The sequence below is a fragment of the Mandrillus leucophaeus genome, unplaced genomic scaffold (assembly GCF_000951045.1).
Source record: "Mandrillus leucophaeus isolate KB7577 unplaced genomic scaffold, Mleu.le_1.0 Scaffold189, whole genome shotgun sequence".
NCBI classification, from domain to species: domain Eukaryota; kingdom Metazoa; phylum Chordata; class Mammalia; order Primates; family Cercopithecidae; genus Mandrillus; species Mandrillus leucophaeus.
Genome location: NW_012101909.1, coordinates 2,048,244 through 2,071,535, shown reverse-complemented (window position 1 = coordinate 2,071,535; position 23,292 = coordinate 2,048,244). Strand labels below are relative to the sequence as shown.

Here is a 23,292-nt window from a genome sequence, read left to right as displayed (position 1 = left end):
ATCTCTCAAATATGATCATGAGCCTTTACTTGGTGTGAAACAAAAAGTTTTTGGTGGAATTGCCAGGTAAATGGTGACAGTGAGGAGTACAAGAAGAAGACAAAGGAGGGAAAGTCACAGAGAAATGCAGAGGAAGTTGCCCCTGAGATTTGATGGATTAGTAGCACCTTGGAGGGAGGGTGTCCAAACAAAGGGAGCAAGTTGGGCAGAGTCTTGGAAGTGGGAACTGGTGCTATGACTGACTTCAAGGAAGACATCATTTGGCTTAAGCAAAAGATTTGGGCTATGCTCTGCACCCACTCAGATCAGTGGGTATTCAACCTTGTCGATTAAGCACTGGAGACCTCCCTTTATGGATTGAGAAATTAGCCTTTGTGTTTCCACCTTTGCCTGCCATGCACAGATATTCCTCTGAGGCAAAAGACAGGTGGTCCCCTATTTTCCTCCCCTGCACTCTTTCCCTTCATTGTGAGAGAACTTATTCTTGGGATCACATGCTTATATGGGCCTGCCTCCTCTAGTGCATCCAGTAAATAATTTACAAATATGCCAAATGGGCAGTAGAAACAGGTGGGTATTACACTTTTATACTTGACTCCCTGGTAATCAGAGCTGAGCCCAGACGCCTCTGTTGCAGGATGCAAGAACGGGCTGTTTATTTTTGGCAGTACTTAAACGAGACCCTCATGAGAATTTCACAGATTTGGTCCATTTCCGGGTCTCTGGCTGCTGAGCTGGACTTTTGAGGGGAAATAGGCCAGATATCTACCCCAGGTGCTGGAAGACAGACCTTCCTGAGATTTCACTCCCCACAGATAAAAAGCTTCCCACAAACCTGGGAGAGCTAGAAACACACAGGCTGGGCTTGTGGCCAATGCTCTGTTTTACACGTGAAGAAACTGAGGCCTCTTGAGATTCAGAGATTTGCCTGAGGTCATACAGTTGGATTGGAACCCAAATTTCCTGATTTACTGCCCGATTTCCAGTGGATTCCCACTTCTGTCATAGTCCCAACATGAGCAAAGGCAGATTTTTTTTTCCATAAATATGGACTTCTACTTCTTTTGGAGAACAGTGAATGAAGCTCATAATTTGATGAGGTAGATAGAGAGCTTTAGCCAAAGCCAAGCACATAGTAGGTAGTTAATAGTTTCTGGATTTGATCTTATTTAATTAGGTGCTTGAAATATATAGTGACATATATAGTACAGTGATATATATTTCTGACGAAACAACTCGCTTAATTGTTGTTTTCTTTCGAGCGCCTTTCTTCATCTTTCACTATAAACAAGGTAGAATTACTTCTGGCTTTAGGCAGGGATCAGCTTATTTTTTAATAGGTTATCATTTCTACAGAATGGTTTTGGAAACACAGACAATTGCAGGGAGAAAAGAAAAAGGAAAGAAGAGTTAAACTAGGTGGCTTATAAAACAAATTTAAGAAATCATGTATAGACATAATAAGGTACTGAAGTAATTCAATTAATTAGAAATTTTATTTAGAAATAATGGATGCAGGCCAGGCATGGTGGCTCACGCCTGTAATCCCAGCACTTTGAGAGGCCGAGGTGGGTGAATCACCTGAGGTCAGGAGTTCAAGACCAGCCTGGCCAACATGGCGAAGCCTCTACTAAAAATACAAAAATTAACCAGGTGTGGTGGCATCCCCCTGTAATCCCAGCTACTCGGGAGTCTTCTGCAGGAGAATTACTTGACCCGGGAGGTGGAGGCTGCAGTGAGCTGAGATCGCGCCACTGCATTCCAGCCTGGGTGACAAAGCGAAACTCCATCTCAAAAAAATAAAACAAAAAAAAATTTAAAAAGAATGGATGCAAAAATACCTAGTACAGTTCCTGACACATGTTACATGCTCAGTAAATAATCACTGAGTGAAACAAATGATTGAGAGGCAGTAGCTGTGTGCTTTTACAACATTAAATATGATGAGAGACATCTGAGAAAAACATAATCTTGAAACTGCCTTTTTTTTTGTTTTTGTTTTTGTTTTTTTTTAAGATGGAGTCTTGCTCTGTCACCCAGGCTGGAGTGCAGTGGTGCAATCTTGGCTCACTGCAACCTCCGCCTCCTAGGTTCAAGCGATTCTCCTGCCTCAGCCTCCTGAGTGGCTGGGATTACAGGCACATGCCACCATGCCCGACTAATTTTTGTATTTTTGGTAGAAGCGGGGGTTTCACTGTGTTGGCCAGGCTGGTCTCGAACTTCTGACCTCAGGTGATCTGCCCGCCTCAGCCTCCCAAAGTGCTGGGATTACAGGCATAATAACAATTAAATGAAAAACATTTGACAGGCACTTTGTAGGCTGCTGGAAAATACTCGCCAAATAATTTATCAGTCTCTAGTAAGAACAGTACTGTTTTCAAATAGGTGATCTTTGATAAAAGTACAATAAAGGAACATTCCCACCTTATGTTATAAACAATACAGTATGGGAGAAATGAATATGGGTCAAGGGTTTACAAATACGTGTTTTCTAGCTTGTATGCCTATATGCATGTGCTATATGGGTCCCCCAGGTTTTTGTTTCAGGCAATTTTTTTACTTTCTCAGAGTCTCAGAGGCATACTGATTATGACATTATTGATTTGTAAAAGGGGGCCATCGAGGAGATGCAGGAGGGAGTGGCGAGCTGGGAACATGTCAGTTTGTGAGCTACCAGGAGGGAGGATGGCGGTGGCTGCCAGAGGTGCTCAAACAGATCAGCCTTGGTGATCAAACTGCTCAATAGCTATTAATCAGCTGCAGTTCCCTGGTGCAGCCATGGAGGTCTGATTCAAGGGAGCACTGCATCATTATTGTGAGTAATTAGGGCTAATGCAGTAAAAGCGCCACTAAAGTTTGCTCAAAGTGAGGCATAACTTGAAACAACTTCTATTACACTAGCCCAGTAATGATTTAACAATCATATCAGATAATCCATACCTGAATAAGCCAGGCTGATTTTTCTGATTTTCTAGATGTTGAACTAACTTCTCAGGGAGATCATGTAATGTATAGAGAATTTGTGATTTCATTTCAGAAACATGTTTTCTCCCCTTATTTAAGATGAGTCTATATGAATAAGTAGATTCCAAATGGTGGTAAGAACTCAGTAAAATATCAAGGCAACAAAATCTGAATGGTTTTGCACTTGAAAGACTAGACTAGCAATAACGGGAAAACAAGTATATCCTCTCTCTCGCTCTCTCTCTCTCTCTCTCTCTCTCTCTCTCACACACACACACACACACACACACACACACACACATCAATATTCTCTCATCTTAAGTCCAAGGAGAAAAAAAAGCGCAAACATGTATCAGCCATGCTATCATCAGATCTCAACTGCTCGAGGTGTAGCTCAGTTCAAGATAACAAGGAAGTAGAGTGAGCACAGCTCTTAGCTTCTATCTGTTTTGTATCAAGGCTAATCCATTATTATTTCAAACTATATTATCTACCATGTTTAAAACTACCACAGCCAATGAATAAGTAAAAATATTTAAATTTCATAAGTCTTTTAAATTTTTAGGCATTTTGTTTCTCATGGCAGGGACTAATATTAGGGAAATCATTTTGTTATTAGCCAAACCATCAGTGCAATCAGAACTAACTGATACCTGTAGTCAAGATGCAAAACCTTAATCTTGAAAAATTAATTATCTTTACAAATAATAGTGGGAATTCTTAATACTAATGAAATCAGAATGAAATTTAGTATACTAGTAGCTAGAACAAAATGATTGTGAAAATTGCTTTCAGCTCCCAAATTCTAGGATACCTGAGTTTTCTCTTAGCCACCTGCCATCTATGGAAAGGGGCCCAGAATAATCAAGTAATATCCAGCTACAAAAAAGAGCAATGAATAGGAATTTAAGAATGATGCAATTATTTATTTTACTTCTTTCTTTGTTATGTGGAGTCATGATCTGAAGCCCCTAACCAAAATGACAGGTCAAGTCAGCCAAAATCTTATCTTTAGAAGAACGAAAATAGAAGAAATGAAGGTGCAATTTAATAGGATTTGGAACATCCAGGGACCACAAATATATACACTGAAGAAGTCTCCAAATTGTAAAATATATTCCTGTGTGCCCAGTCTAATCACTTAAAATATTCAGTAGAAAACTTCCCAAAGAAGATCCAGAGCAAACAAAGCTTCAATTTAAAGTAATTGTTCAAGTTGACTGAAAAGTGCTACCTATGGGCTCACGCTGAAGCATCACAAAATGAGCCAGTTTGCCCTGAAAGCTGTGCTGAATATGACAGGCCCATGAAAGGCGCCCCCTCCTGCAGCTCTGGGCCACCAAGGGACAAGGGACTCGGCAGGGTTGGAAGCTTCTGTGTTTTCCCATCACACACCAAAAGCCTTCTGAAAAGCCTCCAAAACCTGTTGTCATTTTCACTGTTAAAGGAGACATAAGTTCTTTTCTGATTTAATCTGAACCTCCTAGAGCAGCTGAGCCATTCCTATGGCCAAGGGAAGCCCGGGGAAGCACCAGATCTTCCAGAATCTGGCGCTGCCTTCTGCCCCACCCTCATCTCCTTAGAAATCTCAACCAAATTTCCACTCCTTTGGGATTTCCACTGCCACGGTATTATTTTCAAAAAACTAAAAAGTTATTTCAAAGGCTCATTCAACTCTTTAATGCAAAAGACAGCATGGTGGTAAAGCCAGCCCAAAGGAGAATTAGAGAACGGGGCATTATGAGAATGCAGGCACTGGAGAAAGCGTGTAGAGCAAGTTGTTCAGTTAGTGTCGTAACAGGCAATAAAATCATAACCTCATAGTTTATCTCTTCTACCAAAGAAAAATCATTCGCTTCTTTGGTAGGCAAAAGTCCACAAGTTAACATAAAAGCTGGCAGATTGGCCAGGTATAGTGGCTTATACCTGTGATCCCAGCACTTTGGGAGTGGATCCCCTGAGGTCAGGAGTCCAAAACCAGCCGGACCAACGTGGTGAAATGCCATCTCTACTAAAAATAATAATAATAATAACAATACAGGCTGGGCGCCGTGGCTCACGCCTATAATCCCAGCGCTTGGGAGGCCGAGGCGGGTGGATCACGAGGTCAGGAGTTCGAGACCAGCCTGGCCAACATGGTGAAACCTCATCTCTATTAAAAATACAAAAATTAGCCAGGCATGGTGGTGGGCACCTATAATCCCAGCTACTCAGGAGGCTGAGGCAGGAGAATCACTTGAACCTGCTGGACCTGGGAGGCGGAGGTTGCAGTGACCCAAAATCGTGCCACTGCACTCCAGCCTGGGCGATAGAGCAAGATCCATCCTCCCTGCCAAAAAGAAGCTGTCAGGTTCCAAGCCTTTAATCAGTAGTGGACAGCAAGCCTAACAGAGGCACATGTTCCTGTACTGTTAATAATCCTTGGGGAGACCCAAAAGGACTTGTCTCCTTCCATTTGCCTTGTTTCTAAGTTTTGGCTCATTTTTTCTATATACCACACATGGGCCATGAAATGCTCTGGTTGAATGCATGTGTTCTGACTTTATATTGCCTGTGTTGAAATCTCAGTGCTCCACTCACCAACTGGGTGATCTCAAGACTTCAGTGGTCACATCCGTAAAATGGGGAAAAGAGTATCACCTAGAGTCAAGGATTGTGGTGAGGAATAATGGAGATAATCCTCGGGAAATGTTTAGCAAAGTACCTGATACATAGTAAGAGTTCAACAAGTGGGTGCTGTTTTTGCTGCTGCTATTGTTGATGTTGTTGTCTGTTTTCTTCCCTGGATTGTTTTTATTTTTGTCCCACTTGCCCACCTGTCATGCCCTTTGAATGGCTAATTCATGATGCTTCTTCAAGCCTCAGCATAGGTGCCTTCAGCTCTAACAAGCCTTCCCTGACACTCATACTGAGAATCACGCCAAGGTCAAGTTGAATGCCACATTCTCTGTGCCTCACTGGCTCCCTATAAGCTCATTGATCATAGATTCCTACATCTAATACAGTGTCTGTGCTCCACCTATGTCCCACAGTGGACCAGAGGATCGCATAGTCCCTGTGGCCAGATCTTATTCAACTTTACCTAGCACTGAGGTGGGCAAACAATAGGTAATCACTAAATATTGGTCAAAGTGTATTGAACAACTGTTTCCTGCACAAAAGTGTTTCATTCATGAAAAGATACATTCTAGAGTGTATGAACTCTAATATTCATTACAGTTAAGGGGCAGTGATTTTCCTTCAGTTTCTATATCAGATCCAGAAGCAGCAAACCACCCTAAGAAAGTTCACCAGATAGAGCAACCTGGAGCAACTTGGGAGCCCTCCAGCCTCCTTTGTTCATTAATAGCAGCCCAGCCCTTGGTTAGTCTCCCAGCGTATTGAGAATGTTGAGTTAAGGATTCAGCCTATATGGCATTGTACTTGCACTACAAAAGCATGTATTTATTCAGAGAAGGAGGAATATGCACACATATGTGTCTTCCTTCACTCAGAAGTTCTGTGAGAGTTTCAGGATAGGCCACTCAATGGAAAACAGGAGAGTGCATCAGCCTATGCAGTACTTTAATTATTTTGTATGTGTTAGTCCTGCATTGTGGCCAGAGTATTGGTTTCACTAGGACAGCAACCATTTCTATTTAGGTTTTGTCTCACTCAGTAAGTATTGGGCATCTCAATTCCCAGAACCTTGGAATGTATGGAATGAAAATAAGAGAAGCAAAAGCCAGGAGTCTTGCTGTTAAGCAACTCATAATCTTATTTGAATGTCAGGAACCTTGCACAATGCTGAGTGCATAGTAGATACTCAATAGACATGTCTGGACTTCACTTAGCTAATTATTTTCTCTCTAGAGCTGAGATTTTAGGAAATACAGAGGTTTAATGACAGGTTTGAAAATGCTGTGTCTTAAGAAGTTTAACTCAATTTATCTTCTCTGAATGCTTCATACAGATTATGCTCCCAACACCTCATGCCACAGTCAGACCCTCTTAAAAATAGAGTAAGGATAATAACACATTTTATCTTCTTCCCAGTGATAGTATCATTCACACCTCCATTGAAGCCCAGTGGGAGGTTTGGCTGTGAGGCATCAGATGCCTGGGGAGTCAGGTGTGATTATTGTAATGACCTCACACTCGGAAAAGAAAACCTCCCATACGTGAAGCGATTTCTATTAAGATACTCATTTTATATCAAATATTCAAGCTCCTTTTTATAAATGGGAGAGAATGGAAGGAGACTCTTATAGGGCCAGAGTTTATGTGGCAAAGAACGAAAGGGCACAAATATTTTATGATCAGTTTTAAGATGAAAGTGCGGCGCCTGCCTTGTTCACTGGCACTTTCCATTTCCAGAAGTCTAATTAGATTGTGGGGGTCATGATGGTGAGATAATTTAGTGGCAACTGAAAGCAACTGTGTTAATGAGAAGGGGGCACTGTGCGTTGGGGCTCCTGTAATTAATGGAGAGTTTTTGAAAAACTTCTTGGTTCCAATAAAGTTGGCATAGTGAGCCCAACTACAGGAGTAGGGAGTGGCAGGGCAAAATCTTTCCTGCTCATTGCTGCAGAAATGGCCTCAGGCAACGCAGAACTATGTAATGACTGTCATTAAGAATGATCTTGAGTGGTCCAGGCAGGCTGTAGTCAGTCTAAGACAGCAGAGAGACAGAGAAGAGGCATGGAGAGAAAGGAGGCAGGGAGAGAGAATAGAGTAAGGATTATGAGACAGGTGTGACAAAGACAGAGAGAGAGAGAGAGAGAGAGAGCACTCACCTGTCTGCTCTCTCCATTCTCTCCCTGGGAGACACTGGAGTCATCCCAACATATCCTCCCAAGGACTCTCCTCCTGCTGCTTCAAATAGAACAGACTAGACAAACCTGGATTACAGTAAACTAGAAGGGACCTTTGCCAAACACTTCATGTTGCAGATGAGAAGATTGAGGCCAGAACGGTTACAAATATTGCCTAACTGGGAACTAGGAAACTTGGACTCTTTCTGGCCACCACATTGAGGCAGAGTGAAACTGGATTTGAAATTCAAGGGTCAGGGTTATTGCAGAGTCCTCATTACCGTACTGCCATACTTTTTAATCCATCCCCTTAGGTAAGTCACAAAGTCTCACTGAGATTTCTGAGTTCTAGTTTTCTCATCAACGAAATGAGAAAAATAATTTCTGCCTTCTAGGCAGTAGCAAGAAAGAAATGAAATATCAGATGAAAACACCAATCACATATTCAAAACTTAACATGTAAGTGTTTTATGAAACCCTCTCATGTCAGAACTGAAGTTATCTCATGTCAGGATTTAATCATGTGAAGTCACAATTTAGCCATGTGATGACTTAGATCATAATATCCATTAACTATCCTTTAGAAACTGATATGTATCCTCACTCTCCCTTCCAAATACTCTTATCTCAGGACACAGTCCAAGCCCCCTACTCTTGAAGGCATTAGTGACTATATCAATCTCATCTTACTCAAACATCTGTAAGACTTTGTTAAAAATTGTCAACCTTTTTTTTAAGAGCCTGCCACACTGCACTCAATTCTATGAATGATATATACAAATAGAAGATTAGCCCCTGCCCCAGAGGAGCTTTAACACTACATGGGAAGGCCTGCCTCCAAAACATGAGATGACCAAATAGTATTTTTAAATGAATAGATCGAATAACAATCTGAGATACTAACAGAACTATTATTCAGCAGTTGATTTCAACTGAATGGTACTAAGAGATTTCTCTTTTGGGAAGAGAAGAGTTAAGATGGACTTCTAAAGATAAACTGAATTAGGTAAGCAGACAGTAGCTAGGAGATAGGAATACAGCATTCATATGGAAATAATGGCAGATGAGTCTGGAAGGGAAATTTGAGATCAGAAGGTGGAGTACCCAAAAGTCTAGAATAAGACAGGGTCACTATTCTGACTGGCAATGATAGCAAAATGACAGCCATGGCCCAGCTGCTGTCTACACTTGTGTTTTGGTTGGCCTACAGAAGGTTGTAAATTTTAAAAAATTAATTAGCAGTTTATGAACATCAGAAGATTTACATAATAATCAAGCTTTCTGACTTTATGAAACTATCATCTTTGGGCTCAGATTTTTTAACTGGCAGCAATTGATTGGAATAGGATAAATTTTCTCCATTAAATGTGCCATAGTCTCTTGTGTTTACCATGCCCTGCCTCCCACCTTTCTTCGTAACCCTGACCAGCTTCTCTCAGTATCTTGAATGTCTGGCTCCCTACAAGGAGCCATTGAAGGCATTGAACTGGAGCAGGATCAAAACAATGTGCAGGAACAGTTAATCTAGCAGCAATGATGTGTCATCTGCAGTAACATCTTCTGTTATTTAATTATGGAATTTAGGGGGTTGGAAAAGGCCTTCGAGATGGTGAAATTCAGAGAAATTTGGCACTCCAGTACAGACAAGAGTATAAAATTAATGAGGAAACTCAGGTTTTATCAGTCTTTTTCTAGCTCCCTGTCTTGTTTGCTTTCTTAAGGAAATATAGCATGAAACTAGCTTTGACATGAGAGAGCCATTGCTTGAATTATTGCATTCACAACTTCTGAGATGTGTGCCCTTAGGAAAAAAATACTTGGTTTTCATCTCTGTACTGTAAAGAAACTAAGGGATACTAATCAAGGTCCTCAAGTGGTTGTTATCACAGTTAAATGAGGAAATATGTGAAATACTGCAACATACACTGTAGGTTTTCCAGAAATGTTAGTTCCTTCCCCTTCACCTTCATTTGAGGGCAAGAGCAATGCATTCTACTTGCCTTGTATGGTGTAAGGTATGACACAAAGCATAGATGTTACAAAAATAGTCCCCGAGTGTATGAATGGTTGAAAGCTACCTCCTCACCCCCACAACTAGGAAAGAGCTAAAAGTCCTTTTCCTCCTCTTTCCCCTATCCAGGACACCTAAAGTTTAAGATCTGTTGTTTTAATGTCCATTGGAACTAACTCTGTTAGTTTATTTTATGGAATCAGCTTTTGAAAGGGACATAAGGAAAGAACTCACTTCCACCTCTCTTGGAGTGTCTGACCTATTGAAGAATACTCTTCCCCAGGAGTTATGTTTTCCTTGATACCTCTTTAAACTAAAAGAGACCAGATAGTCTTCATGAGACAATCAGGAAATATAAGTTAGTGCTACCAATGGATAGTTTCAAAAGACAGCGAGAAGGAACTGAGCGAAGGAATTTTCAATGGTCCCAGCAATGTGTGTGAAAACTCTGTGTGGCCGGGATCCAGGGCTAGCCAGCATCAGAAAAATGACAGGACACAGAACAAAAGAGAATGTGCCTAATATTACCTATAAATTCAGCAGGGATCCTTATCAGCCTCCAAGCAGTCTTCCCAGAGTGCCTGGGGATAGTTTTGTTACTCAAAAATTCTCCTCCAGGGGATCTTCTTGAAGATATTTTGAAAGGACATTTTTTATTTTGAAATCTAGTTTTGTTAGTGCCTACATAGTCACAATCCTGGTCTTTGTCTTATACAAGTTGCCAGAGTTAAGTGATTTGGGCTTTACATATGGAAAGTTCATTTTGTTGTGTAATTAATGGGAAGCAGACTCTGGGAAGCTGATGATCCAGGCCCTTATTTATATGAGAGCATATGTCTGTGTTTTGTTTATGACTCACTCTCCTACTCCACGCATTGTAACTTGGATTTGTTTACACTAACTTTTCCTAGAATCCAAGCCACATGGCGTATGAGCCAATAATTTATGGTCTCTAAAAGGGAAAGATGATGAATGAGCTTTTTCTTCTTAAATTGTCAAATCTTAAATTGAGGAGGGAGTGTTTGCCGTCTTGAGTCTGTTCAAGCTTATACTTGAAAAAAAGAAAAAAGTTAAAGCAATTTTTTTTTCAAAAAACTCCTGGTATAGCACTCAGAATGTGAATGTATATATATTTGCCAAGAGAGCATATGACCCTTCTCCCATAATAAACCATTATGATTCTGATTCACATGCTTGGCAATGAAAAGACCATTCATGGTAGAGGCTATACATGTGCTGGGACAAGGGAATATATGGGAAACCTCTGTCTCTGTACCTTTAGTTTAATTTGGCTATGAATCTAAAACTGCTCTAAAAAAGTCTATTTAAAAACAACAAAAAAGACCATTCCTTCCCCCGCTTCTCTCTCTCCCTCTAATGTATAATATGTACATGTGTTCCTTTTCCAGGGGACTCGTCATTTCAGTCAATCTTCACGTTCTTAAACATCCTTAATGTCCTTAAGTGTTCAAGCTGGTCTTCTTAGTGACTCTTAATAAATTCCAAACTTGCTTTAGTCCATGTTTTTGTCATTGAAACTCCACTTCTCTTATGGAATGAAGTTTAGATTTTGGTCTATATTTCACAATACTTTTGGTTCTAACTGAGAGACTTTTCAGTTAATGGTGCTCTGAACAGAGTAGAGAACAGCTAAAATATGTGAGGACCTAATTTAATTGACAGTGATTTGAATCTCCAAAAACATCCTTTCATGCCTCAAACACAGACTTTATGAAATAGATGGTAAGTGCTGTTCAAGTCAGGTCACACAGATTGATTTCAATTCAAGTAAGTCAGCTAGACTCTGTGCTGCTCACTAGGGGGAAGGCACAACATTCCATGCCCCTTATAGTGCCTGGCACAAACTGGGCCTGAATCAATGTTTATTCCAAGCATGAATAAAAATGGCTAAGACAAGGTCCTTGTCCCTTAGGAAAACTACAATTTAAGAAGAGTGTTAATACAGATTAATCCCATAATCATAATAGAGGACGGACTAAGTGAAGTGCCATCAGAGAGATACAGGCAATACAGAGAGGAGCAAACAGATGAATGCTGAAATGAGAGTCCATGGATGGCTTTTAGGAAGAGAACTTAATTGGACTTTTAAAGAATGGGTGGAATATACAAAGACATGAAGTGTTCATAAAAAGCTTTAAGACTGAATTATAAACTGAATTCCAGTGGAAATTTGTGCGCACTGGAACAATGCCTGGTATTGCTTTGTTTTGTATCTTTTATTTTTTTCTCACTAGGGCAGAAGAGTTGCCTCTGGATAAAAGAAAAATGCAAGACTTTTTTCCCTGTTCAACATCAGATGTAATATCCTCTCTGACACTTACAGAAATAATAGAGTTGGGCACACACACCTGTAGGCTATGCAAAGTTATTGTTTCTGTGGTTCATCCATCTTCCACTAACCAAACAGACATGAGAAAGTCGAAAACAATTGGTGTAAATTGCTTATTGTTTTTAGGGAGAATACAAAGATAGTTAATTTGTAAATTGACATCTTTTTCTTTAGAAACTTCAATAAAGAAAAAATGATAGTATGGCTTTTAGTTACTTGAATCCAGCCCAGAGGTAGTTAAAAGGAGAGACATTAACTTTTAGGGTATTCGAGCCCTCTGAATATTCCTAAAAATCTGAGAACTCTTTGAGAAAACAAAATTAAGTTTCAAAATTTTCACAACAGACTAGAATATTAATTCACAAAGTTAATAAAATTAAATAGAAGGCCTGCATTTAAGCTTAACACCCAATTCCACATAGCAGTGGCCAGTGTTGATAGCTATTTATATGAAAGTGTTTAAGGGAGTTAATTGAGCCTCCATTTAACATGAGCCAACAGTAGGATGTTGTTGGGGAAAAAAAATGCAGTTTTTTAAAAATGTAGCTTCTATTAATATAAGCATGGTGCCTTGATCACAGAAATTAATCAAACCCATTTTTCTGTACTAATCCTTCGTATCTAGAAAATCAGTTCAATTCTAGACACTAAAATTTCAGATCAACTTTAGCAGATGACATAATCTCCAGAGAGTGATCAAAATGAAGAATTTGCTTTGATCTAGAATTCATCTGATAGGAAACACAGATGAAGGATTTGAGGATGTCTTACCTAGGGCACAGAAAACTTGGAGGTATATGACTTTTATAGAATTATATTTATTGAGAATCAAGGGTCGGTCGTTTCAAGAAATGGAGAGATTTGTCTGGAGACACAGAACTGAGGGGTGATGAGCTAAGATCCGAACCTCATTCTTCTAATGTCCTGGTCAATGTTTTCCATCAGATTGCCAAGTATGCTAGCTAATATGTAAACAAATGCAGTTACTATTAAGACCAGGAAAAAAACAAAACAGAGATACTTACCGCTATATGTAATTCTTGAAGTTCTAGCATGGTCAACAGGACTTATTTTATCTGAGCCCGTGTTCATGTTTGTTATATGTTTCTTTGTTCTTCCCTGTATTTTTTTTTTCAAAGTTTTAAAGAGACAAAGAAAATGTCTCACAATCAGGTAAGAACATGCATGCATAATAGTTGGGGTATTATATAAGAGATGGTATTTATGGTTAAGGATAAAGTGATACCACATTTGAGAGGAAAGAAAAAAGAAATATAAAGAGCCCTTTGAGAGGGTGCAACCACCCCCGCTGTGTGACCAACTGGCATGCTGTGAGACTCAACAGATGTAGCTTCAAACTTTTTGGCGTTAACTACATTTCTATCCAGCCTTCCATGTTGTCTCATCAGTGTGTTGGGACTTGATCCACATTACAACAAACAAAAGCCAAAGTTGAATGAAACAGAGGAGGGCTAAATGCCCTCGTATTTCTCAGTTTACCAGTGCTGCCATTCCCAATTCACTCCTTACCAAAAGCCTAGGAAGCTACTATTTTTTTTTCTTTTCTTTTTTTTTTTTTTTTTTTTTTTTTTGAGATGGAGTCTCACTCTGTTGCCCAGGCTAGAGTGCATTGGCACAATCTTGGCTCATTGCACCCTCCACCTCCTGGGTTCAAGCAATTTATCGGTCTCAGCCTCCCGAGTAGCTGGGATTGCAGGTGTGCACCACCACACCCGGCTACTTTTTGTATTTTTAGTAGAGAAAGGGTTTCACCATGTTGGCCAGACTGGTCTCAAACTCCTGACCTCATAATCCACCGCCTCAGCCTCCCAAAGTGCTGGGATTACAGGCGTGAGCCACCACTCCCGGCTGACTATTTACAAGTAACTTATAAATAAATAGCATCTCCAGAAAATCCCCCAAACTTAAAAGACTCCTCTGTTCATCCATGGTGGGCAACCCCTTGTGATAAATATTCATGATGCACCTTACAGGGAGCTATAATCTCATCTTTTTCTGGTTCTCTTATCTCTGAGGTCTCTCTTTTGCCCAGTTTTTTCAGGACTGCCAAAATCCGGCTTGCCCTCCTTAGAAGTCCCTTGAGCAACCTAGTAATGTTTTTACTCAGCTTGGATTCTCTCTGGAATGAGTCGCCACTGTCATTATCTGTCCAAAGTCCCAGGTGGCTTGTCTAACCCATGGGCCCATGAAATAACTGGCATTATTTCCTCGTGGTCAGAGAAGTCAAGGACCCTGAAAGCCTACAGACCAGGACCTGTGAATTGCCTAATCAAATAAAGGATGTCAGCATTAAATCCCATTCGAGGAGCTCTCCATGGATAGGGCACCCGTCACTGCCATGGAATGGCATGCCACTCAGTTAAAGGTGTTCTGGGGAATATAAAGATAAATGCTCTCCAGAATTTGGGCTCTGGGAGTTTACGGTCTGAAACAGTCTAGCAGGAAATACTAATCAAACATCTACTATGACACAGGAACTGTGTTCTTTGTTTTGAAAGGTATGAAAAAGGACAACACATGCTGTCTTCAAGAAGCTTTAGTTAAGATCTTTGAGGATTAAATACCAAGTGAGTGGGCCGGGCGCGGTGGCTTAAGCCTGTAATCCCAGCACTTTGGGAGGCCGAGGCGGGTGGATCACGAGGGCAGGAGATCGAGACCATCCTGGCTAACATGGTGAAACCCCGTCTCTACTAAAAATACAAAAAACTAGCCGGGCGTGGTGGCGCGCGCCTGTAGTCCCAGCTACTCGGAGGCTGAGGCAGGAGAATGGCGTGAACCTGGGAGGCGGAGCTTGCAGTGAGCCGAGATCGCGCCGCTGCACTCCAGCCTGGGTGACACAGCGCGAGACTCTGTCTCAAAAAAAAAAAAAAAAAAAAAATACCAAGTGAGTGAATAAACTCTTGAGGAGTTTTTTAAAACAGAAAGGATAACTTTAAAGCAGTGGGCTCCAGATTATTGATCATGCAGTGATATTAGTAACATAATTTTGAATAGTCACACCATTTAAATACATACTAAAAATACGTGCCCTCTTTTTCTTAAATACAAACTTTAACAGGATGAGATAAACTTGAAATATATTCTTAAAATAATTTTAAATTTCATTTTACCTATTATTAACAAAACAAAAGTATTTTTGTTGCTATCAAAATGTTATACTGATTCAAGTGTTTTTAGTAGTGTTTTAAGGAGGGCCAAGCAATTGAGTTTGTATACTTGTTTTCAAAAATCTTGGGTTTTTTTTTAAGGACTTGTGATAAGTAATTTAAAGTTCTCATTCTGAATTCAGTTTGTTTCAATACTTGTTGTTAGCAGATGTTGTAGGATAAAGAATATTTCACATACACATAGATTCAAAAGAATAAAGTAGATTGTTGACTGTGCTTAAATCAGTACTATTTTTTTCCAATCTCATCTATCAGTTAAACAAGATTTTTGTTGAAACTTGGCAAACCATCCTCTTTATTAACAATTAGATGGTCCATATTTTTTAGTCCAACTCTTCATTTGAAAGTCAGTTCTGTTTACAAGGTATTCAGATTTGCAGATTAAAGGGATTTATAGGCTATATTGTTTTCAGCAACAAAATTGCCAAATGGTGGAAACATTTGCAATAAATTTCCAAAGCTGCTCTTTCTATAGCATGAGTTTCTTTCCAAACGCGGTTACTTTCTGACCCAGTTTACTGTAAAGGGACATTAAGTGTTTTGTTGTTTATCATCTGCAGGGTAACATTACTGACAGCCTAGAAGAGTTAAGAAAATTTGGAACCCTTGTCTTTTTGTACAAGAAAACGGCCAAATTCATCTTTGAAAGTGGCCACTCGTGTATACAGTTTGGTGTGAAATAACCAACAGAACTCTGTGTAGTATATAAAATATTGTATGGGTCTTCTTCATCTCATTACAAAGTATTTTGAAATTTTTTTCTGTTGAAAAGTCTTGCTTTTCTAAAAGTACCGCGTGAGCTGGCCTGCTACAAATTTAAAATATAGGACACTGACAGCACCCTGAAAGCAACTAACCAGTGAGATCCCCTGTCAACCCCTTGAATGCACATGGCCTCCTCTTCTCCCAGGAATCTCATGCCCAAGTGTGACAGGTGACCTGTCATCTGATGGGCAGCGCAAGTCAGGGCATGGCTGCAGTTCCGTTTATTAAGCATTAGGATTATTTAGGTAAAATATAAATAATGTAAATACAAATTATTAATGTGTTCTTTCTGCAGCCCAGTAAATTGTCTGGCTTCCTCTGGAGGGAATGTGCACTTGGGAAGCTGCTGGTTTAATTTAGAGAGGCAGAGAGGAGGTGAACAGTGTGGGCAAGGTGGCAGGGGCAGGAGAGCACTAGGCCGATTTCTAAATCCAACACCATTCCTGAGAAGATTAGGGAGCTGCTCTGGGACACTAACTATTTGGTGGCCTAGCCCACTTCAGAGCTCACACACATAAACATGCTCACACCTGCATACCCCACTGCTTCACCTGTCCATCAGCCAGTCTGCTCACCTCTCCTCCTACCTTGTCCCAAGAAAAAATGTGAAATAGGAACAGAACACAGACCAGAGTCCTTCAAGCCATTGCAACTGAGATAAAAAGTTCTTTCACAATAAACACCTAAGAATAAGTTGTTGAATAGTCAAGCAGTTACTATGCTTCAAACAAGCTACTCATGTTTTCAAAGAAACCCCAAAGTATGTTAAGATGATATTAAGAACAGAATGAAAACACCATCATATTATGACAAATCCCCCACATCTGCTAACTCTTAATTCTAAATTGCTGCTTTAAACTTAGCAGTCCTCTAGCACTTGTGTTGATAACAAGCAGCAACTCGGATGCCCCCTACCTTGCAGAGGCCTCACCAGCAGAGGCAACTTGCCATCTTTTTCAAAAGTGCTTTTAAGGCCAGTACTATAGAAGGTTAATTTAAATTCTAAGGATGGAAGAAGAAAGTTTGCATGCCAAGGCAGGTTACCTCATTCTCCCCATTAAAAATAAAAAGCAGCATTAGGAAAATAAGAGACCATTACCAAGGCAAGCACAAGTACAAAGTAAAATAAATAAATAAAATGCAGAATTTACATTGGAGAACATGAGACAATTGAATGCCATTGAGCTTGTATTTGCTGACCACATAGTATGCACCAGATCAGGTACTGCTGTATCGATGGGCCTGTGCTGGGAACTCTGAAAGTAGAGAAAAAAAGGTGTGGCCTTTGCCTTCAGAGAATCTTCTGACATGTATCAGCACCCAAAGCAATTCACACTGCAACTCTCCGCCTCGATTAAAGCACAGGATATTCCAGCTCTATCTGCCCTGAAATGCACCCCAACTCCAGGCAGTTCAGCCTTCCTCAACATGTTTCCATCTCCCCTTAGGAACATTCAAACAGCAAGAAAAACTCTAAGGAGTCTAGAGGTAAATTTGCCTCCCTCCACAATCCACCCAAAGCTTTCTTGTAAAATAGGGTGTGTCTTGTACATGGGCAAAGTACAGTCTACAAACATGGGTATCTATTTCTTGGGAATCTTCTATATAACTAAGCCTTGTTAGCCTTTGTCTCAGGGGGCCTACTATACGTACAAATTCTGCATCCAAAAAGCAGTGCTAAGTCCATTCTCTAGTTGCCATAACCGACTTGACAAAATCAACAGAATGCTGATGAGCCAATCTTCTGATAATGGGAGTGAAAAGATAGAATGTCTAGATCTGGACCAAAACCAGCTCAACCATTTGCATGGCAATTTCAAATATAGATAGGGTCTGAAAGAAAATTTGTATTGCTGAGTTATGAAGAAATGAATTTGCATTTTGCCTGGGCCACTCAATAATTATTCTTTAAAACTAACAAAGAGCTGGCAAGATATAGGACAATTATAGGAAGGAGAGCAAATATGGAATCAATCTTGCAGCAAGAGCCCAGAAATGACTGTCCAATAATGAAACGATTTGAAGAGAGAAAAATCTGTAAACATTTAGAGGGACAGTGAAATCATAAGCAATAAGGAGAAAGATCTGTGAATATCAAACGCTGCCAAGTCCGAAGTTCTCCCCACACACTAATATTTTAGAATTATTCAATGAAAAAATGTTTTAGAAAGCCGCCCCACATTTGGGGATGCAACTGATAATGAGTATAGAAAACAATTATGGCAAACTAAATATAGAAGGGAACTTCCAAGAGCATCTGGTTCCACCATCCAGTGTAACAGATGAAGAAACAGAGATAGAGGAGTTAAGGGACTTATCTCAGTTCACCTTGTTTTCCAGCTTCTTCTACACACAGTCGTTTCTACTATACCATACTCTGCTATTGTTCACACAGAGGGATAACAAATCTGAACTGAAAGTTTAGATAACAAACATAAAGGAAAAATAAATGAAATTCAGATGTTCAGTAGATATGAAAAACCCCAAAGATTATAATGTGCAAAAGACAGAGGGATACTGTCATAATACCTGATGCCATCAATGGAGATTGGCTCATGACATGTATTTATTTATGCAGGTGGTGAAAGCATAAAACACAGAGAACTCATTCATGTTTCTATGCCATTAAAACAAGAGGGCAGCTACAAGCTAAGCCTTCTAGGGAGATGGTGGATGCATGACCTTCATTGAGGACATCTCTTATTCTTCAAAAAGTATTTAGGTAAAATAAAGCCCCAAGAGAGTGAAAATTAGAGCACTGTCCAGCCCTAAGATTTTAAGATGCTTTATTGCCACTTATTTATAATTTTTTAACATTGTGTTATGGAAAATGTCAGACATACATCGAAGTAAGCAGAATAGCATTAACAAACCTCATGTACCCATCAATATCAACTTCAGCTTCAACAATATCAACTTACAGTCAATCTTGTTTCATCAATACTTCCACTTACCTCCTCCCTTCCTTAGTATTTTAAAGTCAATCCCAGATGATAGTATGTGATTTCATCTATCAATATTTTCATAGGCATTTCTAAAAGATAGGTACTCAAAAAGCATAATCACAATGCAAATATCACACCTATGAAAATTAACAGTAATTACGTAATATCATGAAATGCCCATAGTTCACATTTCCATTTATTTCATGATCTCTCTTAACAGTTTGTTCCAACTGTCATCCAAATAAGGTCACTTTATCTCTTTAGTCTCTTTTGATGCACAGTTTCATCTTCCCCCTGCCCGGCAATTTATTTGTTGAAGACACCAGGTTGTTTGCCTAGAGTCTCCCACAGTCCGCAATTTACTGAATGAATCCCTGTGTGTCTTCTGTCCTCTGTATTTCAAGGTAGGTAGTTCTAGAGCTGTGCTGCCCCGTAGGGTAGCCACTAGCCACACTGTAGCTATTTAAATGAAAATTAGGTGATACTAAAAGTTCAGTGTCTCAGTCACACCAGCCACATTTCAAGTGCTCAGTAGCCACAAGTGGCTAGTGGCTACCTATGGAGCAGCACACACATAGAGAACATTTTCACCATCTCAGAAAACTCTGTTGGACAATCCTACTCTAGAGGCTTAATAAAACTCTGTGAGGTTGCCTTGGGGGGAAGTAGATGTTGAGTAGTAGGTGAGTCATCCACGAAGTATTTGACTCACAGTTGATCTCCTACACAGCAGTCACTTTAAACCTCCACAACTGGACTCTGAAGATAAAATAAAAGTTCAAGAAGTATGTGTGTTTTTAAAGTTATGTAAGTAGTATACTTAAACATGTTTTTGTGATTTCCTTTTCTACTGAACTCTTTAAATAAGATTTAACCATGTTGATATATTTATCTGTAGTTTATTCATTTTAATCGATGTATAATATTGCATTGTTTTATGTATCACAGTTGATTAATTAGATTGTTTTCAGTTTTCTGTATCATACACTGAGCTTCAAGGAACATCCTTATATAACTTTTGCCTCCTGTTATATATAAGTAAAGGAGGCAAGCTTGACATGAACTTGCTGGGACATTGAATGTGTACATCTTCAACTCTAACAGTTATTGCCCAATCACTCTCCAAAATGATTATAACAGTTTATACTCCCGCCAACAGTATGTGAGTGTTCCCAGTTTCTTACATCATTACCAACACTAGGTAGATTCAGATTTTTAATTTTTACCAATATGAGCTCATCTATATGCAACAAAAGGATTAAAACAAGCATAAAAAAGAAAGGGAAAGGAATGGAGAAGGGAGCCATGACTTAGCTCAATCTGTAATGTTTTCTTTCTTACTAAAAAAAATAATATGACAAAAAGTTAACATTTGCTAAATGTGAATGGTGGGCACAAAAGAGTTGTTTTGACATTTTTTAGGATTGTTTGGTAGATTTACACTATCAGAATTAATTTTTATTTCATAATCCTTTTTTAATGCAAAGACTTAATAAGTTATTCAGCACATGTTTTTGAATATGGAATTAGCTGCTATCTGCTAGGTTTCTGTTTATTTCTTTATTTTGGTTTGGAGATTTTGTTTTGGGGGTTTGTTTATTTACTTATTTATTTTGACATTTCACTTTAAAAAGACAACACATAGAGCGACAATCCATTGGTTGTATTTTCCCCAAATGACCTGCAGCTCATGGAGTATTTCCGTCAAGCTTAACTCAGTCAAATACAGTATTGCCAACTAATTGATTTACTTTATACTTCTATGCTATATTACATGTCAGCAAGGCGATTTCCTGTATACTTTCATGCTATATTATATAACATATCACATAGCATTTGCTTCCTCTATGGCTGATATAAACTAAAGAGAGGGCAAACTGTAAATGAAACCTTTGCTTGGAATAGTGTCAAGTTTTGTGGAGTATTACTACTGACTAGTTGCCATTGACTCATGGACTATGTGGACAAAGTAAATTATCTGTCACTGACATGGAGGTGGGCTAAGTTTTAGTATAACTATATTTGCAATGGTCACTTTAAAAATTCAAACTAGAACTCTTCTAGGGAATATGACTACAAGGCCTGATTAGATTGATTTGTCAGTCCAGAAACAATTCTTAAATCTCTTTTACATACCAGGCACCCTGCTAGGCCCTTTGAGGGCCATAAAGACAGACAAGCATTGGTTCTTGCCTCTGATAACTTACAGCCAGGCAACCTTTTTCTTTTACAAAACTAACTACAAAAATTTTATTTTTATAGTCGGAAGCTCACTCTGGCTTTGTTCTATTTTGATCTTTATAACTTATTTTAAAGATCATTCAGTAGTTATTCATTGCTCGGTCAGTCTTACTGACCTTTGGCCAAAAGCAGTAACATTTTGACCTGGCCTGTGGGACTCAGCTCTCCCCACTCCATGAAGCTGGGGGTGTAAATAACTTCAAATAAAACCCTCCTGGCAATCTGTGCTGGGCACAGCATGAGAGAGAAATGGGACAAAGCAGAGGAAAGAATCAAGTGGGAGTACCCAAGAATAAGTGAGAATGGTATCCATGTTTTAAGCATCTTTTTTCCTCCTCTCTCTTAAGATATTTATTCTGCTTCTCTATTAGTAGGTACAAAAAAAATTATGGGAGGAAACAACAAACCAAAATGATAAAATCCACCACACTCCCCTCTATGCGTAGGTCTTCCACGTGGGCTCCTTTCGGGCTGAACATGCAGCGTAAATCATAGCAGCAAAGAACTCGGTGAAGACACACTTATTATGTTTATAAACAGCCAGGGGGAGTGGCCACCTTGAAGGTGGAGCCATGGAGTCTGTGTGAGTGTACGTGCCCGTTTGTGTGTGTGTGTGTGTGTGTGTGTGTGTGTGTGTGTGTGCAGACAGGTATCACACATGCGCTTGCTCATGAACAACACAAGGAGAAAGAACGATCTGCAGGAGGAATGGCTGGCTATGTTTTGAAGCCATTCACACTTTATGCTGTCTGAACTTCAAAACTAAGCAGTTCTGAAGGCCATTTAGTGGCAGCAGTGCAGGACTTCCTGAGACAAGAAGTTCGGCTCATAAAATAGAGGTGCAGCTGCAGCTGGCCAACAGGACATGAAAAGAGCTCTTTGCAAACGCCAGCCTGGTGAGGGTAGTGTAAATGATTCAGAAACACCTGGCTGATACTTCCCTTGAGGTTCCCAGAGGATGAACTGGTTATGAAGGACCTGGTTAACTGAATGCCATCAGGCAAGCTGAGTAGTCCAGAACGCTGGGGGAAAAGCACAGAGAGATGATGCCATGATAACGAGAGTGCTCCAGGAAATAGGCCTCCCTGTGTCAGTGGAGAAGGGTTAGGAATAAAATGGTTCACTTACATTTTCTTATTCTTGATCAAGCCAAGGCATCTCTTCTATGAGATCGATAGTATATCTGCATGATCCCAGTTGCTTGATATGGAGGCCCATGTGCCTTTTCATTCATCCAACACCTACAAAAAGAGAAAGTCTAATCCTGTGCTAAATTGAATCAGATCAAATGTCAAAAGGGTGAATAAAAAATTACCTGTATAATAAGATTAACAATGGGAAGATTTATATTGTGATTCTGCCATTGAGTCCCACGGCTCTAGGCCAGTTTACCTCAACAGTGTGAGCCTCACATCTTTAAAAAGGGAACAACAATATTTCACATAATTGTTGGGAGGACTGAAATAATGTAAATAGAAGTACTTTGCATGCACAATGAATATTTGAGAAATGTTTATTTTTATTTTAATACCCATAGCATTAATTCTCCATAATCTTTATAGCCAAGTAGAATGCTAGCTGTCAGTGAAGAGGCTGGGTTGAAGGCAACCTTGCATCCTGTGCTCAATTTCTTCTCTCTTCCCCTCCTGCAGTCGGCTCCTCCCTGAAGAAGAGGTTCAAGCGGCGGGAGATCGAAGCCATCCAGTGCGAAGTGCGGAAGATGTGCAACTACACCAAGATCCTGTCCACCAAGAAGAACTTGGACCACGTGAACAAGATCCTGAAGGCCAAGCGGCTGCAGAGACAATCAAAAACAGGCAACAACTTCGTGAAGAAGAGGCGCGGGCGTCCCAGGAAGCAACCCACCCAGTTCGATGAGGACTCCAGAGACCAAATGCCGGTGCTGGAAAAATGCATCGACCTGCCCAGCAAAAGGGGCCAGAAGCCCAGCCTGAGCCCGCTGGTGCTGGAGCCCGCCGCCAGCCAAGACACCATCATGGCCACCATCGAAGCGGTCATCCACATGGCCCGGGAG

At 40.0% G+C, this 23,292-nt stretch overlaps 1 protein-coding gene across 1 annotated transcript in view; it reads left to right on the top strand.

Annotated features, from left to right (window-relative positions):
* SETBP1 (SET binding protein 1) overlaps window positions 1–23,292 on the top strand; it is a 370,382-nt gene that overhangs the window by 346,087 nt on the left and 1,003 nt on the right. Inside the window, exon 6 of the mRNA XM_011978101.1 lies at window positions 22,910–23,292. Coding sequence (XP_011833491.1) covers window positions 22,910–23,292 — 383 coding nt within the window. The remainder of the gene's footprint in view (window positions 1–22,909) is intronic.